This window comes from Sorex araneus, chromosome 6 (genome assembly GCF_027595985.1).
Source record: "Sorex araneus isolate mSorAra2 chromosome 6, mSorAra2.pri, whole genome shotgun sequence".
Lineage (NCBI taxonomy): Eukaryota > Metazoa > Chordata > Mammalia > Eulipotyphla > Soricidae > Sorex > Sorex araneus.
Window position 1 is genome coordinate 21,884,168 of NC_073307.1, and position 21,975 is coordinate 21,906,142.

Sequence of the window (21,975 nt, forward strand, 5' to 3'; positions counted from 1 at the left end):
GAACTAAAGTGACAGTACTGGAAGCAAGGCACTTGCTTTGCATGTAGCTGATCCAGATTCAATCCCCAGCACTCCATATGGTCTCCAGAGCCTCATCACAGTTTGTTCAGGTGAACACAGAATCAGGAATAAGGTGGGCCCCAAAAACCAAAATAAGGGGCTGGAGCGATAGCACAGCGGGTAGGACGTTTGCCTTGCACGAGGCTGACCGGGGTTCAATTCCCAACATCCCATATGGTCCCCTGAGCACGGCCAGGGGTAATTCCTGAGTGCAGAGCCAGGAGTGACCCCTGAGCATCACTGGGTGTGATCCAAAAAGAGAAAAAAAAAAAAAAGAAAAGATAAAGAAATGGCTCCAGTACTCCACAAAAACTATTTGCTAATTTGTTTTATTTTGAAAAAAATTCAGTAATTCTTACATCTTACTATTATAATGTACAGGATCATACTTCCTGGAGTATTTAATTTTTTTAAATTTAGCATTGTTACAGTGTGCAGTGCTACAATTACTTTCCCATATCTGTAAGAATCATCCTTTGGCAATTTCCCAATCTTAGACATTTTGAAAGTGGCTAGTCAACATAGAGATGATTCATAACATGAAAGAGATGATAATGAAGTTAAGGGGAAGATATAAACTACTATGGGACCTACACATAGCTACTAAATTGGGCTGCCTATATCCTTACACATAAACATACAAAACTACAACAAAGTTAACTGTAAGTTCATATGAAATTTAATCTTGCTCATCTGTATAAAGCAATACTTTGTGCTTTTTTGTTTTGCAGCCCTTTTAAAAGTTAGGGTTTCTTTTTTCTTTTTTTTGGGCTCTTTGGGTCACACCTGTTAATGCACAGGGCTTACTCCTGGCTCTGCACTCAGGAATTATTCCTGGCAGTGCTTGGGGGATTTGTATGGGATGCCTGAGTTGGCCACGTGCAAGGCAAATGTCCTACCCACTATACTATTGTTCCCCCCACTCCTTTTTAAAACTTTAGAAAGGGTCTGGGCCAAAGACATTGTATAACTAGGTGCTTGCCTTGCAGGAGTTGGCTGACCCTGGCTCCATCCCCACCATGGAATGTTCGATCACTCCAAAACCAGAGCTGGGAGTAGCCGTGGAGCACCACCAGATGTAGCCCCAAAATCCCAAATCAATAAAGTATGGTTTAAATTATTTAATCCACACATTCTGATTACCAAACTTCAATCTTTTATTTTTAATCAATGAATTAAACTGCTGTCATCCCACTATTTTGTTAGTTGTAGGGGCCACATTCAGAGTTGGTGATACACAGTGGGCAATGCATAGTCAGGGGACCCAACTAAAGGCCTCGCACATAAAAGATGTGTGCTCTATTACTTGAGCTACATGTCAAGCACAAGTGCATAGATTAAAAAAAAAAAATCTCAACTAGGGACCAATGAGTACAGAGGGGAGGCTCTTGCCTTGCATGCAGCAGACCTGGAATTGATCCTTGGCACTGTATATGGTAGTGTCCCCCACCCCCCAACCCCTGCCAAGAGTGAACCCTGAGCATAGAGCCAGAAGTCCAAAATACTGTCAGGTATGGCTCAAAAACAAAAACAAAGTTTTTAAATGTGAATTTGGACCACGGGTATAGCTCAGCAGTAGAGCACTTGCTCTGCATGTGAGTCCCTGGGTTCCATCCCGGACACTGCACGAATAAATAAAATAAAAAATTGAATTTATTGCCAAAAAACTGTTCTTACAGCTTCAATTAAAAAGAGGAAAATTTGGCAATACTGGGCTCAAAGATCCCGGGGATTAGCAACATTTGGAGGGAGCTGGGTAGCAGCTGCCCTCTTCTGATAGAACATGCAATTTTAGTTCCCATTTTCTTTTTCCCCACTCATTTTAGTTACCTGCCTGGCCTTTATAGCCATCAGTTTGAGGCCTTTATTTTACTAGTATTTTATTATCAGTCTGTTGAAAGACCTTTAAAAAGCTTGCCATAACTATCTACATCAGTAGTAATAAACTAAATCAAGTGATGGAGGATCCCTAGCATTAAAGCTATGTCTTAAAAATGTTAATAAAGTATTACTAGCAGAGTATCATTAAAATGTATTACAAGGCATTATTATTGCCAAAGAAAATATTTAATGTCCTAATTTTGGTCTGTCTTTAATTCCTCAAAGAATCAAGATATTGTCATTAACCCTTTCCAAGAATAAAGAAATTCACCTTTGTATTTCAAATTATGGTACTTAAAAAGCACCAAAGACCTTCCTGCATTATTATAACAAAAGTAAAGAAGAAAAACAGGAAGTTGAGAAGTTCTCTCTGATCAGTCAAAAGACCACACAGTTCACAGAACACACGAAGCCCTCTTCACTCAGAGCCTACTGGATCTTATTTTAGACATAATTTTAATAAGCTCCGTGATCTGGTTTCCCAGCCCACAACATAAGAGATGCAGCCAACTGGAAAAGGGCTGGGGGTGGTGCTGCTAGAGGCAGACATTCTAAGCATCAAAATCAAAGCTGAAGACCTATAAAGTCAGCAGAAAACCTCAACACACAGAACTCTGGGTAATACAGCAAGTAAGGCACTTTCCTTCCACCCTGTGAACAAAGTTCAATCCCTGGCTCAGGGGTGACCCCTAAGCACAGAGCCAGGAAAAGTCCCGAGTATCACTAGGTGTGGCCCCAAACAAGACCAAAAGGCTGAGACCATTGGTATAGACTATCTCAGAGTCCCAATTTCTTTACAGACCTACCCTAAGATGTTCACAATGACTGTTTGGTACACTGTTAAAGCATATATAATCCAGAAGATTTAAAAGTGTCCAAAAAGTCTACCATCTTTTTCTGAGAAAAAAAAAATTGAGCGATGAAATTCTCAAAGAGGGGCTGGAGTGATATAGTTGAGTAGGGCCCTGTACACTGTGGAATCTGGTTTGAGCTCTGAAAACAGAAACAGGACTAAGCCTGGAGAGTGACCCTCTCCCACCCAAAATTGGTGTCCTACAAAGTCTTAAAAAAAAAAAAAAAAAAAAAAAACCCACAATCTTACTGATGAGTGTACCAAAAACAAATATTAAGCCATACTCTATAGAGAGCTCTAGACTATAAGTTCTCAAAGTTCAAGTCATCATTAGTTAAACGTGACTTTGTAACTTTTCAAAGACCTGTTTTAGACAAAAATCTATAGCTACCTTGTATCTCAAAACTGTACTACCCAAGGCAAGTATATTTAAAAAGTAAAAATATAAGGATTGGAGAAATAATACAACAGGTAGAGTGCTTGCCTTGCATGCAGCTGAACTAGGTTGGATCCCTGGCATCCCATATGGTCCCCCAAACATCACCAAAAATAATTTCTGAGTACACAGCCAGGAGTAACCCCAGAGCATCGCTGGTGTGACCCAAATATAAGTAAATATTTTTTTTAAAAAAAATAAATATATATATGAAGTTGGAGGGTAGTACAGTATGTAAGGTGCTTGTTGCAGCTAACCTGGGTAGATCCCCAGCACTACATATGATACCCTGAGCATAGAACAAGGTTGATCCTTGAGCACAGAGCCTGAACTAGGGCCTAAGCACTGTCAGGTATGGACCAAAACAAAAAAAAAAAAAAAAACACCAAAAAGATTGAAATATATGCTTTGTGAGGTAACAACAATATAGCAGTAGGGTACATGCCTTGCACACAGCTGACTCAGGTTCTATCCCTGGCAAGGCATATGATCCCTGAAGCACTGCCAGGAGTGACCCCTGAATGCAGAGGCAGGAGTAAGCTCTAGCACTGCTGGGTATGCCCCCCAAACAAACAAAATAGTAAAATGAAATATATGCTTTGAGATCTGTTTCAAAGAAATCTAACACAAATGCCAATCAACAAAGAGGTTCAAAGTTAAGTCATAACGCATTATACCCACATTCATCTTCAGTTTTTAAAACAAGGGCACAACCTTCGACAAGTTACCTTCTACAATTAACTCTAAGTTACTCGGAAAAGTCTTAAAATTTAATACATATCTTATTTGTATTACTATTTATATATTTGTATTACTATTTAATACTATTCTTGTGACTCTTTTTCAGTGTGTTCATTCTCCTTTAAATAGGTCAAAGCTCTTTGCTTAAGGTTCAAACTTCCTTTAACAAACTACCTCATTCCAGTACAAGATTGACTCTAAAGTCTGCCTTTACTCAAGAGTTAGAAATCAAAAAATTTCAAAGTTGCCAAGGATCTAACCTAATTCACAGTAACCATTGGGATTCTACATTAAGGCCTTTAACCCAAGGGGGGAGGGAGGGAAAGGAGATGGGGGAAAAGAGAGAGAGAGATGGTTAACAGCTGAAATGAGTTGTTTAAATCATAGAACTATCACATTTTCCCTGAGTTTAAGGCACAGTGAAAACAGGTTCGCTTCCTGGTTTATATCCATTCCATCTTTCAGGATAAACTGAAAAACCCAGGATCTCCTTCTTACAAAGTAACTAGAGATTTAACAAAGCCTTTGCAATCAGCCAAGTGAAAACATAAGCGGGGGAGGGGGGTGATACTTCTCTACTTCTAAGGGGAAAGAAGAAGAGAAAATAAAAACCTGACGGGAGACACTAGAAAATCGCCGGGTACATAACTGAACGAACAATCCTTCATCATAAAAGGGGGCAACTAAATCCTAAATGGAAAAAAAAACTTAGCAAAAAATCCCCCTCTGAACTAAGTGACTGTGAACACCCCGAAGCGTTAAAATCCATTTTGTGAAGCGCCTGTAACAAGAAAACTTTGTGCAATTTCTTCACTGGCTTTCAAGTGTTCAAGTTTCCTCCTCGAACCCTTGCCAACTTAACAGCTTTCCTCGTAGATCCATTCCTGCAAAACCCGAGTGTTCGTGTTTCTGACTACACTTGGCAACCTCGGGCAATCAAAATGCTTCTCCCTCTACTTCCCTCCCCTCTCGAGGCAGGGCTGGTTCCCCACCCCCCCCCCCGCGCCCTCCTTCCCAACTTCCTACTCAAAACAGATTCTGGCCGAGCACAGGGGACCCAAATGTGCAACGGGCCCCGGAGGAAGGTGAACTCAACCCTCCTCGAGGGAGGGGATCAGACAATAAGGCTCCTGGGTCCGCCGGAGCCGGGGCCCCCAAGCCCAGGCGGTCCCGGGGAGGCGGCCAGGCAGGTGGGGGTGGGGGAGCAGGAATGGGGCGAAGAGCCCTTTCGACCCCGGTCGATCGGGCCGCCCAACGCCCTATTCCCAGGGCCCCCATTCCCTCTCCACCCCCACCACCCCCACCCCGGCCTGCCTGGACAATGGCCTCAAGCGCAGCGGCCCTGGGCCGGGAAGCGGCCCTGGGGCTCCCGACCACGCGGGGCCTGGAAAGAAGTGGGGCGGGCGAGCGCTCCTCCCGCCCGAGAGCGGGCCGCGCGCCGGGGCCTCCACAGGCGCCATCACTGGGAGTGGGGTGCGAGGGCCGCGGCCAGGGCGAGAGCCGGCAGCCGAGTCCGGGGAGGCCGCGAGCCAGGGCGGCGGGGCCGGCGGGAAGTGCAGGCCGTAGCCTCCTCGCCGGCCGGGCCCAGAGGCCCGCGCCCGCTCCCCGGCCCCGGTCGGCTCTTACCTTATGGATTCTCTTCAGAGCCATCGTGGGAGGCGGGTGGCGGCAGCCCCCGGGGCGGGGACGGGGGCAGGGGAGGGACGGGGAAGGGGCGAGGGGGCGCGAGGCCGCCTCGCGGCGATCGCGGGTCGGCCGGAGAAGGTGGGAGAGTTCGGGAGCGCGGCTCCGACGGGACCGATGGAGGGCCGGGGCCCGCTCGGCTCCTGAGCTTGCCGCAGCGGTCACCGCATCACCCGGCGGCGGCCCCTTTATGCGCTGCCGCCCGAGCCGCCGCCGCGCCGCCGCCGCCGCTGCCTCTTCTTAAGCTCAGCGCCGCCTCCTCAGCCGCCACGAATCCTTCCGCCGGGTAGCGAGAGCCCAGGCCTAGGGCTCGGCCGGCGCCTCTGGGTCGGACAGCCGGAGGGACTGCCGGCTGCAGGTGGACGGAGGGACGCGCGGGCGGGCAGGCGGGCGGCGCCGCCGGGGTGGGGCCGCCGGAGCGCGGGGTGGGCCCAGGCCGAGGGGCAGGTCGGGAGGCGCGGGGATTGGCGGGCCTGGGGAGGGAGGGCCGGGTCGCGCCGGCGGCGGAGGGATACGGGCCGCCCCTGTGAGTATCTGAAGCGCCGGCGCAGCCGCGCCGCCACCGCCGCCGAGAGGATGACGCCGCGAAGCTTCGGAGGCTGATCTCGCGAGAGTCGGGGCGAGGTGGTTCTGGATCCTTGCGCGCCTAGACTTTTGCGCCCCTGATGCCCGGCGCCGGTCCGGGGAGGTCAATAAAAGTTTCAAGGCAGAGGTCGTTCGGATCATTCGTTCGTCCCTAGAGCATGTGCCGCCCCAGGATGAGGCACTTAGGCCCATTGCGATATTTCTGGAGTAGGAAGGGACTAGTCCAAGGTCACACAGCAACGTCGTGGCAAAGCTGACACTTCCCTTAATGCGTGGGTCTCCCTTTATGGAAGCCGCGCGGTGCTGAGCTGGCAGCTGCGGAGGTTTCTTAGAACGTGACGCGGAAAACCCCGACATGATCTTTCCAAACTGATAACCCACCTGGATAACAACTTGAGTATCCCAGCTCTAGCTTATCAGTTTGTAGCACAGATGTCAGGCCTTTACTTGATGCGTTGTTACAAACTGTCAATTACAGAGGGCGGGACTTGTGCGTTTGCGAAATATATGTGCAGTAAACTACGACTTTTGTGTGTGGACCGGAAAAAGGCACCAGTGGTAGAGCAGTTTCCTACCATGTTCTAGATCTCCCCAGCCTAGTTCAGTGCCTCTTGTTTGGCGTTGGCGGCTCCCAGACCACAGTAAGCTGTGCTCAGCATGGAATAGTCCCACCATTAAAATCTCCCCGCTGGGTTGTTATGTGACTCCTATTTTAAAAGTAAGCAAAGGAGCTAGAGAAGTAATGCAGGATTAAGGCATTTAAATGCCTTGCAAGCTGTGGACCCCGGTTTGATCCTGGCACTACGTGGTCTTCCCAAGCACTTTTAAGAGTGAGTCCTGAGCACTGCAGAGTGTGACCAAACCCCTCCCCGCCCAAAAAAAGAAAAATTAAAAACCAGCAACGGAAAAGCCTACCTTGTGGTTCACGTGACTCGGGAAAATCCCATTCTGAGATGGGTTTGTTAGGAAGTGGAAACTAAAAGTGAGTTCACAGAACAACTGCTCGATGGGGAGCCCTCCCAGGACCAGTAAGATAAGACCAGGCCTGGACTTGAAAGTGCTTATTATCTGGCTGGAGACACTTTCATGGGATAATAGTAAGCAATATTTTCATCGGCAACGATGCCTAAATTATAAGGTCCACTCCTACGTTTTCAGATTCTAAATATGTGTTCCTATCTGGAAGGGGACTTAAAAAGCTTTTATTCAAGCTTCTGAATTTAGAGAGGACACTAGCACCCCTAAACTTTGGGCTCTAAAGGTAGGATCTGCTAAATGTTTCACAGTAGGCTAGTGCTGAACTCATACTGCTCATCTACTGAATAGAGAAAGTTAGGGGGCAGAGCAAAGTACAGTGGGTAGGTGATTGCCTTGCATGTGGTTGACCAGGGTTCAATCTCTGGAACACTAAATGGTCCCCTGAGCCTGCCAGGAGTGATCCCTGAGTACTTAAGCCTTGGGTACTGCCAGGTGTAGTCTGAAAAAACAAGAACAGTTAGGGCCAAACGTGATCCCAGTGAATCAACACTAGCCACTGGGGCCAGAGAGATAACACAAGGGATAAGGCATATAGTCCCCTGAATATCACTGGGAGTAATCCCTGAGCATAGAGCCAGGACTCAGCCCCAACAACTGCCAGGAGTGACCCCCAAACCAAATTAAATAAATTCAATTTGTTTATTAAGCATGGGCTATTTCTATTTCCTTTGGTTCTTTTTGTTTGGTTTGTTTTGTTTTGGAGGGCCACACAGGACTTATTCCTGGCTCTGTACTCGGGTATCACTCAGTAGACCATGTGGGGTTCTGGAATTAAAACCTGGTCAGACTTGTGCAAGGCTGGTACCCAGCTTACTGTACTATCTCTCTAGTCCCTCTTAATTTCTTTTTGAATCTATTGTGACCATTTGTGTTTTCCAATAAATTTTTCTGTTTAAGTTGTCCAATTCATTTGAGTAAGGCTACTTATATCTTATTTTTCTTTTTTATGAGAAATGTTTATTTTTAATTTAGTCACCATGAAATTACAGTTATTCATGATTGGGTTTCAGGCACACAGTGTTTCAATACCAATCCCTGCACCAGTGTCCACTTCGCTCCACCATGTCCACCCCTCCCCATTTGCCTTCCACCCTCCAGTCTGCTTCTACAAGAGGCTTTTTAAAAAATACACACACACATATATATATATATATAATATGTAAGTTTTTACACTGTGGTTCATAGTACTGTTGCTGATAGGGTTTTCATACATAACACTGCACCACCTTTCAGCAGCACTTCCTCCTTCCAGTTGAATGCTTTTTTCCGCCATAGATGTTTCCCCTTCCCTGTCCTATCTCCCAGCCCCCTCAAGTGGCATGTTTCCTACTGAATACCACTCTTGTCTCCACTGTCTTTAGGTATTCGTTATTCCCTCATCATGTTTCTTTATATGCTACATTTGAGATTGTTCTGGATCAGTGTTTCTCCCTCTAAGTTCACTCAGATTGATACTCTCCAGGTCCCTCCAAGTATCAGTAAATTGCATGATTGTCTTTTCTTATGACTGAGTAATAGTCCATGTGAAATCATGTATATATGTATAATAGCTTCCTTATCCAGTCATTTATTCTTGGGTGGTTTCCAGATTTGGGCTATGGTGGGTAGTGCTGCAAGGAGCATAGGGGTGCAAATGTCTTTTCTCCATTTTGTTTTAGGGCTCTTAGACATATTCCAAGAAGTAGGTCAGATGGAAGCTCAATTTCTAGGTATTTTAGAAATGTCTGTATAGTTTTCCCAAAAAGTTGGACCAGTTAACATTCCCCCCAGCAGTGAACAAGAGTCCCTTTCTCCCTGCATCCACACTAGCACTGGTTGCATTTGTTCTTTTTGATGTGGTCCAGTCTGTGGTGTGAGATGATATCTTATTGTTGTTTTGATTTGTATCTCCCTGATGATTAGGGATGCAGAGCATTTTTTTCATGTGCCTTTTGGCCATTTGTATTTCTTCTTTGAGAAAGTTTCATTTCATCTCTTCTCCCCAATTTTGTTGAATTTTGGTATTTTTTCTTGTAAAATTCTACCAGTTCCTTATATATCTTTGATATTAATCCTTTATTAGATGAGTATTGGGTAAATAATTTCTCCCATTCCATGGGCTGTCTTTGTATCCTGGTCATAGTTTACTTTGAGTTGCAGAAGCTTCTATCTTCTTTTATTACAATTTGTTGCTTCCATAAACATCCCCTTTTGTATCTCAGATTATTTTTGTTTTCTCAATTTTATTGATCCATCTCAAAGAGCCAACTATTGACTTTGTATTTCTTCAATTTTTTTGGCCCATTTCTATCTTACTGATTTATGCTCTTACAGTTTTGTTTTGTTTTGTTTTGGTTGGGGGGATGGATCACCCCTGCCAATCCTCAGGGCTTACTCCTGGCAGGCTAGGAGGAACATATATGATGCTGGGGATTGAACCCCTCTTGGCCTCATACAAGGCAAGCACCTTATTCATTATATTAGTATTTCAGCCCCATGTACTGTTTATTGTTAATTATTTTTGGAGGAATTTGGGTCACAACCAGCAGTGCTCAGGAACTACTCCCAGCTCTGTATTTGGGGGTTACACACACCAGTGTACAAGGAACCATGTGGTGCCAGGGATGGAACCTGGGATTTTAGCATACAAAACATGTGCTCTAGCCCTTTGAGTCATCTCCCCAGACAATCATTTATCTTTTATTATTTCCTCCTTTTATTTATTTTGAATTTAATTGGTTCCTGTCCTTTTTTGTGGTGGAGAGGGCAGTGCCCAGAACTGAACCTAAGGCCAGTAAGGCAAGCTGTAGCTGATCCAGTCCCCAGACCCTTTTAATTTCTTTCCTAGCTCCTCTAAGAATTTAAACCATATATTTTCCTTTTTTCTCAATAGAAGCACTTTTTTTAGGGGGGAGGGGAAATACTCCTGGCACTCCTCCAAGGACCATACAGTGCTGGAGATAAAAACTGAGGCTCTTGTGTGCAAAACATATGCTTTAGCCCTTTGAGCTAGCTCCCCAGCTCTAATATAAGCATTTCATTATCAAGTAGTAAAAGCACATGTTTTTGCTGTATCCCATCATTTTTTTTTAAAGTTTTATTTTCTTCAGAATAGTTTCTTTCTGTTTTATGCTTTGGTTTTGGTTTGGGGCCACACCTGGCAGTGTTCAGAGTTTACTCCTGGCTCTGTGTTCAGGAATCACTACTAAAGGTTCAGGGGACTCTTTGGAGGGTGCTGGGGATTGATCCTACCCACTGTACTATCACCCCGGCTCTTCGTTCAAAATAAGTTCTAATTTCCCTTGTGATTTATTCTTTGACCATTTTTTTATTAGTCATCAGGGGAAATGTAAACTAGTATCTTAATGGGATATCACTTAATACTTATTGGAATGACTAAAACCAAAACAAGATGGCATCTCTTGGGGCCAGAGAGCTAATAAAGCAGGCTGGGCACTTGCCTTGCATGCAGCCAACAGGGTCCAATCCCCAGCACCCAATATGGTTTCCTGAGCCTGACAGGAGTGATCCCTCAGCACAAAAACAGGAGTAAGCCCTGAGCACTGCCATGTGTGTTCCCCCAAAATAAATAATACAATGCAAGGTGTTTCTTTCACAAATGCATTATGCATGCGTTAGGTGCCTTATTTAGAGTCCTGTCACCAGAACTTGATTATACTTTATTTGTTGGACAATTTTCTTATTCAGTAGGCTGTCAGTTTCTGGAGAGGAGATGATGTTTCTATGTTTAAGTTTTACATTTTTATATATGACTATATAGCTTCCATAGTTGTACGGAGACATAATTTTAAATTTTTATGCATACATACATACATTCAGGCAGAGCAGTGCTGGAGACTACCAAGGTCATATCTAAGCCAGAGGCCATGTGGTGCAGGGGACTGAACTCAGGTGCCTTGCATGTGCTAAGCTTGTGCTCTTATCACTTGAGCTTTCTCCTTGGCCCTTGTTCTTTCAATGGCCAGCACCTGGTTTGTTGAAGACTCTCATTGAATGAACTCATTGAATGACCTGCTGAATAATGAGAAGTTCAAGAAAACCTCATTTATATTTACAAGTTGTTGCCGTTTCCTTAAAAAACAAGACCAAAGCAAACAAAAGCAAAAACACTCCTTGATATCCACAACTTTATGTTCACGGAAGTACATTCTTTTTTTGGTGGGGGTGCGGGTAGAGGTAGACCACACCCAACTGTGCTCAGGGATTACTCCTGCTTGACTCAGGGATCACTTCTAGCCATGCTGAGAGAACCATATAGGTGCCTAGGATTGAACCCAAGTCGGCTGCATAAAAGGCAAATGCCCTATCTGCTGTACTGTCTTGCTGGCCCCTTTGGAGAGGGGTTCAAAATCTAGGAGAAAGGAGAAATACCGTCCCTGCTTAGAGAAGATGTCAATGTGCAATTGTGGACTTCCTCTTGGTGAAATCATGTGAAAGGAGAAGGAAGTGATTGTGTACACTATTCTTCTTTGACTGAGGTCAGTAATGCCAAGAAGTTGTAATGCCAAGAAGCTGTTATCATCTGTGGGTTTGAACCCTATTATGCTGTTTACAGTATAAAGTAAGCATGCTTTATACAGTAAACTTTATGCTGTATATATATATATGTACATATATATAAACCTTAAATAAACTTTATGCTGTATAAAGTTTGAACCAGTTCCTTGACTCCTTGAAATCCAGTTTTTCTCATTATTAAAATTGAGGGAGTAGAATAGTGAATAATATTAGCATCATCATAGGATGAGATTGTGTAACAAAATACATAAATACCAGAAGGGTAGTATAAGGTTTAATTCACTTGCCTTGCATGTGGCCAGTCTGGTTCAATCCCCTCCACCTACATATGGAGGTGACCCTTGAGCCTCACTAGCTATGACCCCCTTTACCCACCAAATCCATATCTATTTATATCAAGTTTCCAGCCTGCAGAAAGTGCTTATTGAATGTTAGTTATGATGATGATGATGATGATTTGTTTGTTGCCAATTCTATGCTCAGGGATCATTGCCAGTAGTGCTCAATAGACAATGTGTTACCAGGCCTTGAACCCAGACTTCGCACATACAAAGTCAAGCACTCAGCCTGCTGAGCTATCTCTGTAGCCCCTGATGATGATTTTTTTCTGAGAAATGTAGGGTTATAAGACACTAGTTTCCTTGAAAAAGTCTGTGACACTAAGTATCCTATTTCGGTTTCTTGGGGCTCTCAGCCTCTGCATCTTTGGGATGAAAATGCATCAGCAGAGGTGGGAGCGCTCCCTGAAGCCTCAGCCCACAAGCCTTGAAAACAAACAGCCTGGCCTTCTAATCTAAAGACAGCCCCCTGCACCGTTTTTCCTCTATACCCTGGAGAGAAAGTAAGGAAGATGAGGAACCCCTGAATGGAAGGCGTGGCCAGCAAATGTGTTGTTCCTTATTATTGGGCATTTTTCAAAGGGAAAGGAGAAGTTATCTTTATTTACTTGTTTATTTATTTATCGTGAAATAATTGTTTTATTGAAACTTCTATTAAAACATTGGACACATGTAAGGAGAAACAGAGAGGCACTTGTTCGAGAGAGAACACAGACTTCTCCAGGGTGCAAAGAGGCAAGCAAAGACACAGACAAGCAAGAGAGATAGGCGGGAACACACTTGAAGAATAACCCAGGAGAAGTAGTTTCTCAACTGTAACACTGTTATTAAACCTGCTGCTGCAATAAAGGATTCGCCTTAGATAATGAAGGCTCTTATAAAGATGGGAAAGAAAAGGACTCCAACTTTTACAGGAATATGGGACCCTTGGCAAGGACAGGCAGGGATGGGTAGGCTGCTCTGGGAGGGGAAGGAGAGGGTCAAAGGACATTGATGCTGGATGAGAATAGTGTGGAAAGTGCCACAGAGTCCCCACTTCCGAGGAACCGGTGGGTCTTACAGTCTTTATCATAAAAGGGTTCAGTCTAATCACTGTGGACTCAGAATTCAAAACCCAAGGACTTCAGCATCAAACAAGCTGTACAGTCTAAGGGCTGGAGAGATAGTACTGTGAATAAGGCACTTGCTTTGAACATGGCTGACTGGGGCTTGATCCCTGGCATTCCATATAGGAGTGATCCCTGAGTGAAGAGCCAGGCAAGGATAAGGCCTGGGCACAACCAGGTGTGGCTCCAAAATAAAACAAGACATACAGAATAGGGGCTGGAGTGATAGTACAGTGGGTAAGGCATTTGCCTTGCATGCAGTCGATCTGTGTTCTATCCCTGGCATCCCATATGGTTCCCTGAGCAGAATGAGGAGTACCCCCCAAGCATCACCAGGTATGACCCAAAAAGACAAAAAATAAAGATACACAGTATGTAACCTCACTTGAGTTTTCAAAATATAGAAACACTTTTCAATATGGATGATATATGTAGAATATGCATAGAATGGCATCTATATGTTATCTGAAAGTGTTCATGAAGGAGGCCTACCCCACTGTGCTCAGGGGATCTGCCGGTGCTCAGGGGACGATATGGGATGCTGGTGTCATTGAATGGGGACCAGGTGCATACAAGGCAAGTGACTTACCTGCTGTACTCTCTCTCCAGACCTTGGACTTTTGCTTTATTGAATGATAGAGAATCAGTTCAATAGATTTATTAAATGTTGACTTTTGTTGCTGTTCTTTGCTTGGTTGTTTTGGGGTCCTCTCAAGTAGTGCTCAGGGAGGTTGGGAACCACTCGGCCAAACATGCTGGACAATTCACTGCCTGGGTCTGAGGATGTGGAGCTGCTTGTACCCTGCAGTACTAGATATCTCACTGGCTTAGAGCTCCTGCCTTGTAGCCCAGGGCCATCAGTTCAATCCCTGATGTCACTGTATCTGCTGGGTGCAAGCCAGGCAGCAGTGCTGTGTGAGCCTGGCAGTCCCACTGTCTGAGATCTCTGGAACTGCAAGTGATTTTCGCCCACACTGCAGTCATGTATGTATGTGAACAAACACCACAACTAAAGGGAACCCTAAAACTACAAGGTGTGTCAGCACCTTAGCCAGGAAGTATGAACCCTCTCAAGTACATGTGTGAGCACCACAGTTATCCCTGGGGAGCACTACAACATAGAAGCTTGGGCCTGAGAGGCAGCTCAGTGGGCTGGAGCACTTGCTCTGCATGCAGGGGCCCTGCTTCAATACCAGCAACATGTGACTTCCAAGCCCTGAACACCACCTCCTTTGGAGGAGTGCCCCTCCTCCAAAACTGGACTCCCAGGGAAAACGCAAGAGCTATGACGCCTGGTGTGACCCACAGTGAACAGCGTGGCTGAAAAACTGTACGAGAACCATACCTAGGTTTGTGGGTGGCCCCCCAGTCAGTTCAGAAAAAATAATAAAGGGAAAGGGAAAGAAAAGAAAAGATCGATGAAAGTTTTCAAATCTAAGGGACCAGAGCGATAGTAAAGGGATTAAGACACTTGTCTTGCATATGGATGATCCCAGAATGATCCCCTGTACCACATGGTTTCCTGCACACACCGGGTGTGGCCCAAACCCCTCCACAATTTTTTGTTTGATTTTGGATCACATAACCCCTATATAATCTCTCCAGCAGCCCCTTTTTTTGTTTTTGTTTTGGGGATACACCTGGCAGTGCTCGGAGATTGCTCTTGACTCTAGGCGCAGGAATTACTGCTGGTGGTGTTTTGGGGACCATATGGGATGCCAAGAATGGAACCCAGGTTGGCCACATGCAAGGTAAGCACCCTACCTACTGTACTATGTCTCTGGCCTCAGCCACACAATTTGTGTATGTGTGTTGGGGGCATGGGGTGGGGCATGGATACCACACTCAGTGGTTCTCAGGGCCTACTCCTCGCTCTGTACTCAGGGATCATTCCTGGCAATGCCCAGGGGACCATATGGAATTCTGGGAATTGTACCCGAGTTAGTTATGTGCAAGGCAAATTCCCTACCTCCTGTACTATCACTCTGGCCCCAAGCCACCCAATTTTTTAAAGTGAAAAATAAAATCCAGGCTTAGAGCATTAGTATAGTGAGTAGGGTGCTTGCCTTGCATGTGGCAACCCAGTTCCATCTCTAGCATCCCATATGGTCCCCTGAGGCTGCCAGGAGTGATCCCTAAGAGAAGAGCGAGAAGTAAACCCTGAGCACCACCAGAAGTGATCAAAGTGAAAGAAACAAAAAAATCTAGAGCCCTGTCCAGAGTAATCACTGAGCACAGAGCCAGGCGTAAGGCCTGAGTACCAATAGGTGGTGGCCAAGAAACAAAGAGAAAGAGAGGGGGCTGGGTCGATAGCACAGCGGGTAGGGCGTTTGCCTTGCATGCGGCCGAAATGAGTTTGATTCCCAGCATCCTGAGCACCGCCAGGGGTAATTCCTGAGTGCAGAGCCTGGAGTAACCCTTATGCACCGCCAGGTGTGACCCCAAAAGCAAAAAATAAAAAAAGAGAGAGAATACGCCAAACTACCAAGTATGGCTCTAAAACAATAAATAAATAATATCTAATGACTTGTGTCTGGCACCTAGAGATTAAACCTAATTCAGGCAGTAAGAAAAATTTGGCAGTCTCTATCAATTGAGAAGAGTTAACTGGATTTTAACTAGCTACTGTTATTAAGTAATACTATAACATACTAAGTGATCGTGAAAAGAATGAGGTAGGGGTCGGAGAGATAATACAGTGGGGAGGGCATTTGCCTTGCACACGGCAAACCGGCATTTGATCCTCAGCATCCCATATGGTCCCCCGAGCACCACCAGGACTAATTCCTGAGTGAAGGATCAGGAGTGATCCCTAAGCATCTCTGGGTTGATGCTTTGGCTCAAAACCATCAAAGAAAGAAAGAAAGGGAAAAAAAGAATGATGTAGATGCACATGTCCTACCATAAAGAACTATCATGATATTATTAAGAAATTTTTTTTAAAAATCAGTGGAGCTGGGGACATTGCTCAGTGGCAGTGCTCTTATTTTGCTTGTCTAAGGGTCTGGCTCCATCTCTAGCACTTCAAAAAATAAAAAGAGAAACTGAGGGCCAGAGAGATAGTACAGAGGGTAGGGTGCTTGCTTTGCACTCCAATCTAGTTCAAACCCCAGTACCACACTTGGTCGCTCAAACCCTACCAGAAGTGATCTCTGAGCACAGAGCCAGCAGTAAGTCCTGAGTACCAACCGGTGTGACCCAAAAGCACGGAGGGGAGAGAGAGAGAGGGGGAGAGAGAGAGAGAGAGAGAGAGAGAGAGAGAGAGAGAGAGAGAGAGAGAGAGAGAGAGAGAGAGGGAGGGAGGGAGGGAAGGAGGGAGGGAGAGAGAGAGAGAATAAATTCACAAATAAAAGTTAAAAAATTCAGAAATAGGGGGCAGAGCAGTAACAGTATAGCAGGTAGGGAACAATAATAGTACAGCAGGTAGGGCGCTTGCCTTGCACATGGCTGACCCAGGTTTTATCCTCAGCACCTATATGCACCACTGGGTGTGGCCAGAAAAAAAAGAAAAAAGTACAAAGAGCCTAGGGGAGAAAATTAAAAGTGAACAAGCATGCCTGACATGTATGAGGTTGCCATGGGGTGCTGGGTACTGGGTACACCCTTGAGTACCTAGGTGTAGTCCTGGTACCCCCTCTCCCACCCCCAAATACTACTCCAAGTACGACTACCCCTTTAAACAAAAAGAGGGGAGAATGCAACTATAGTGAAATGTGGCTTGTACGATTCTATTTTTGTGCGTGTAAGCAGCCTTAATGATGGGGCAAGAGAGATAGTACAGAGAGTAGGGTAGGGCACTGCCTACATATGGTCCCCTGAGCCCTGCCAGGAGTGGTTCCCACACAGAGCCTGAGCACCACCAGGTGTGACCAAAACACAACAGTAATAATAAATAAAAATTCAAAATCTTAATGATTAAGGATCAGAGGAGTGAGTTCAGGGGATAAGATGCTTGCCTTGCTCACCGCTGACTCTACTAGTGATCCCTCCCTGTGCACAGAGCCAGGGGCAAGTCCTGAGCACTGCTGGGTGTGATCCCCAAACGAAAACAAGTTTCAATGATGCATATAGATCATATAGATATATAAATTCATAAATATGTACACCGAAGACCTACACGTTTCTAAGTTCTACTTCAATATATTTTGTTTCGTCTTCATTCAATTCTGGTTTTGTGTGTCTGTGCCCATATGCTCGAATGGAATTAGAAAAAGACCTAGGGGGCTGGAGTGATAGCATAGTGGGTAGGGCGTTTGCCTTGCACTCGGCTGACCGGGTTCAAATCCCAGCATTCCATATGGTCCCCTGAGCACCGCCAGGGGTGATTCCTGAGTGCATGAGCCAGGAGTGACCCCTGTGCATTGCTGGGTGTGACTCAAAAAGAAAAAAAAAAAAAAAAGACCTAGGCAACTACATTTTTGCCCCGTTAAAATTGAGGGAAGGTTCTTTCGCTTTTGGTTTCACATATTTCAACATAATTACATTTTAAAATAATAGGCCTGGTTTGCTCTTGTTAGTAAAAACAACAGCAAAGAAGGAGCCGGGCAAAACACTCCCAGAGTCCTGCTGAGCTCTTCAAACTCCTCGGGAGAGCATTTCTGCGGTCGACTCGGGCTGCTGGGGAGGGGAGGAAGAAAATGAAGGGAGGAACATTTCAGAGGCTTCAGACAAACGGTGCCAGGCCAGATCCTGATGTTGCTGGTTTCTCTCAGTTACGTTTGGAAATGGAACTTTCGGTTGAAGCCGATCTTGCTGAAAGGAGAAAGCTTGCTGACTTTCAATGCCACGGTCTCGTGACCTTGCAACACGGGCACTGCTCGGGGAAAGAACTGGGACTTAGCGACAAAGCTCCACGTGAACGTTATCACTTTTTAAACGTCTATTTTTACCGATGCCCTAGAAGCATTCCTTTGGAATGGTGCTTGTTCCAATAAAAGTTAGCCAATGGGAAACTGGCACGCGGGCCCGAGGGGCGGGGCTGCTTTGGAGGAACGTCAGCCCCGAGTGCGAAAGATGTTGCGGCCGCCGGGCCCTGGCTGCAGCCTCCCCGGCCTCCCGGCCTCCCAGGCCGCTGCCGCCCTCCTGCGGGGCGGAACGGAGACTGAGCGGAACTGCGTTCTTCCTTCTTCAGCCAGGCACCACGCGGATTTAAAGGGATGGTAGGGCCACAGGAAGCAGGATGACCAGAGCGATGAATGCAAAATAGGGCAGGAAAGGAGGAACGTCCTCAGAGACTGGGAGCCACACGGATAAACTTTATCTTTCAGAATAGGGTGGCAGAGGTAGCTCAAAGGGCTGGCTGGCATGCTCTGCATGAGGTGGCCAGATCCGTGGATCTGCATGATCCCCCAAGCACCGCTGGGAGAATGAACCCTGAGCACCACTGGGTGTGGCAAACAAACAAACAAAACAAAACTCTCCATGGGTGTAGGATGACGCAGATTCTCCCATTACTGGGGCAGGGAGGATAGGATGGCTCACTAGCTTCACAGCCCCACCCCCACACCACGGGAAATTTTAAAAAATATTTTTGTCTGAAGGCAAATAGTGTTTGCATGTTTATAAACGAAGCAAACAACTTAGAAAACTGAAAATAAAGGCCTTCTTCCCTCATTCTGTCTTTCCAGGAATAATCACCTAAATAAATGGTGGTGGGGTAGGGATTGAGAGATATAGTACCTGCCATGAGACTCACTCGGATTGAATTCCCAGCATACACCCTTTACACTTACACACACACACACACACACACACACACACACACACACACAATGGTGTGTCTGTTCAATTTCTTTTGTTTTTTCTTTTGTTTTCTTTTGTTTTGTTTTTGGCCATACCCAGCAGTACTCAGGGATTACTCCTGGCAGTGCTCTGGGGGACATATGGGATGGCAGAGTTTGAACGTGGGTTTGCCATGTGTAAAGCAAGCACCTTACCTGCTGTACTATAGCTCTGGCCCCCAATTTCTTGATCTAAATATTGTGTGTATGTATATCTAGATACACGCATAATATCATATGATATTAACAAAATTCCTAGGGTGTGGGCAGCGCCCCACTCCCTAGAATTAGGGCTAGAGTGATAGCACAGCAGTAGGGCGTTCCCCTGCACAGGGCTGACCCGGGTTCAATTCCTCCGCCCCCTCGGAGGGCCCAGCAAGCTACCGAGAGTATCTCACCAGCACGGCAGAGCCTGGCAAGCTACCCATGGCATATTCAACATGCCAAAAAACAGTAACAGTAACAAACAAGTCTCACAATGGAGACATTACCGGTGCCCACTCAAGCAAAATCAATGAGCAACAGGATGACAGTGACAGTGATAAACAAAATTAAGAATACAGGCTGGAGCTGGGTGGTGGGAGAGGGACAACAGAGTGATAGGACAGTGGGTAGGACACTTGCCTTGCATGTGACCAACTCAGGTTTGATCCCTGGCATCCCATTTGATCCCCCAAGCACCACCAGGAGTGATTCCTGAGTGCAGAGCCAGGAGGAACCCCTGAGCAAAACCAAGTATAAAAAATATATATATATATATGTATGATATGTATATATACATATATATATATATATATATATATATATATATATGGAGAGAGAGAGAGATAGAGAGGCTGGGGTAGAGGCATGACTTGGTAGCAAAAAGCAGCTTCTTTGTGATCATGAGGCCACAAGTTCAACCAAACCTTGCAGCTTTGCTGTTTGGGATCCTGGAAGTGCTACTGAGTATGTGAAAAAAGCCTGGAATGTGATTCCCAGCGTGGTGTGTGTGTGCACATGTGCACAGCCAACCTGATGTGTGACTCAGGGTCTTCACAACACACGACGCCATCAGGAAGGGGGAAGAGTGAGGATGATAGTACTAACTGCTATTTTTAATGTTTTATAGATGTACGCTCATGTTACTTATAAGGTTTTATAAATACACTCTTTTAAGTTTTATTTTTGAAATATTTATAGATTCACATGAAATAGTAAAAATCACTGTATCACTGTCATCCCCGTTCCTCATTGATTTGCTCAAGCGGGCACCAGTAATGTCCCCATCGTGAGGCTTGTTGTTACTGTTTTTGGCATATCGAATACGTCATGGGTAGCTTGCCAGGCTCTGCCATGCAGGCAAGATACTCTCGGTAGCTTTCCCGGCTCTCCAAGAGGGGTGGAGGAATCGAACCCGGGTCGGCCGCTGTGCAAGGTGAACACCCTAGCCACTGCGCTATCGCTCCAACCTGAAATAGTAAAAATAGTGCAGAAAATGGTATGCCTTTCATCCATTTCCCCCCAAAGGTTATATCTTACATAACGATAGTACAATGTCAAAACCAGGAAATTGATACTAGATATATATATACACATACATATTATACATATAATTTATCACTCGCAGATTACTATAACCACCATCAAAATCCAGATAGAGAATTCTATGATTTATAGGTGAAAGTTCAAAGGAATGGAGCACATTCATGCATGAGATCCCCGGAGCACCCCTGAGTAGGGCCCTGGCACCCCTGAGCAACAGTGCAGTGGCACTGCCTGGTTAAATCGGCACCACAATGCTGGATAGAGATATTGAATTTCTGTATTTGAGCACTGAATCACCATGTCCAAGTACTGAACCATTCGGCGTACCCTGCAGGGCTGAGCATCACCTTGCGGAGCTGCCAGACTCCCTTAATCCCAATACTTCTGGGGAGGCCTCTATTCTAATAAAAGAAATATAGGGACATAGTACAGGGGTTAAAAGCACTTGTTTTAGGCTTAACCTGCAACAACATGTTAGTAATCTCTTATACAAGGGCTTAATGACTCCAGGATGAGATACAACCATGCTCACACACTTTCTTTTTTTTTTTTTTTTGCTTTTTTTGGGGGGGGATGGTCACACCCGGTGATGCGCAGGGGTTACTCCTGGCTTTGCACTCAGGAATTACTCCTGGCGGTGCTCAGGGGACCATATGGGATGCTGGGAATCGAACCTGGGTCAGCCTCGTGCAAGGCAAACGCCGTACCCGCTGTGCTATTGCTCCAACCTCCTCATACACTTTCTTTTAAGAAAATCTTTTTTGATCATTTTTGGTGAATTAATCATAACAAGCAATACAAAATAAATCACTTTTGGCCTGCTGTTGGGGCAGGCTTGGGTGGGTTGGGAAAATAGGAAATAATGGTGGTGGGAAGGAGTAATGGTGGTAGGATTGGTGCTGGAATATTGAAGGTAATAAATCAGTGTGAACAATTTTATAAAACTAAAATAAAAGCAAATAAATAAAGGACTTGTCTTGCATGTGACCTGAGTTTGATCCATGGTTTGATATATGGTTCCTCTGAGCACAGTCAGGAGTGATTCCTGAGCACAGAGCCAGAGATGCTGAGCACTGCTGGGTGTGGCTCCCCAAATAATTATTCTGTTACCAACATCTCCATGGTACCTTTTTGTAGTTAGGACCAAAATCCTCAACCCCAACATTCCTAACTTCTGACAATTATTAACCTATTTTCCATGTCTATGATTTTGTCATTTTGAGACAAGTCTATAAGTGGAATCATATGACATGTGATATTTTATTTCATTTTGCATACCCTCCCCTACTTCCCTTTGTCATTGTTGTCATTGTTGCTGCAATGACACAGGCTGACAGTGGTATCATACATTTTCAGCTATGGTGGTTGCCATGGGAATATGTGAGGTTTTTGAAACTGACTTTTCTCACTCAGTGTAATATCCTTGAAA

The 21,975-nt window shown here is 45.3% G+C and overlaps 1 protein-coding gene across 1 annotated transcript in view; it reads right to left on the bottom strand.

Annotated features, from left to right (window-relative positions):
• Positions 1-6,119, bottom strand: part of UBE2D2 (ubiquitin conjugating enzyme E2 D2) — a 57,553-nt gene extending 51,434 nt beyond the window's left edge. The window contains exon 1 of the mRNA XM_055143237.1: positions 5,598-6,119. Coding sequence (XP_054999212.1) covers positions 5,598-5,621 — 24 coding nt within the window. The 5' untranslated portion in view covers positions 5,622-6,119. The remainder of the gene's footprint in view (positions 1-5,597) is intronic.
• Positions 6,120-21,975: the final 15,856 nt, after the last annotated feature.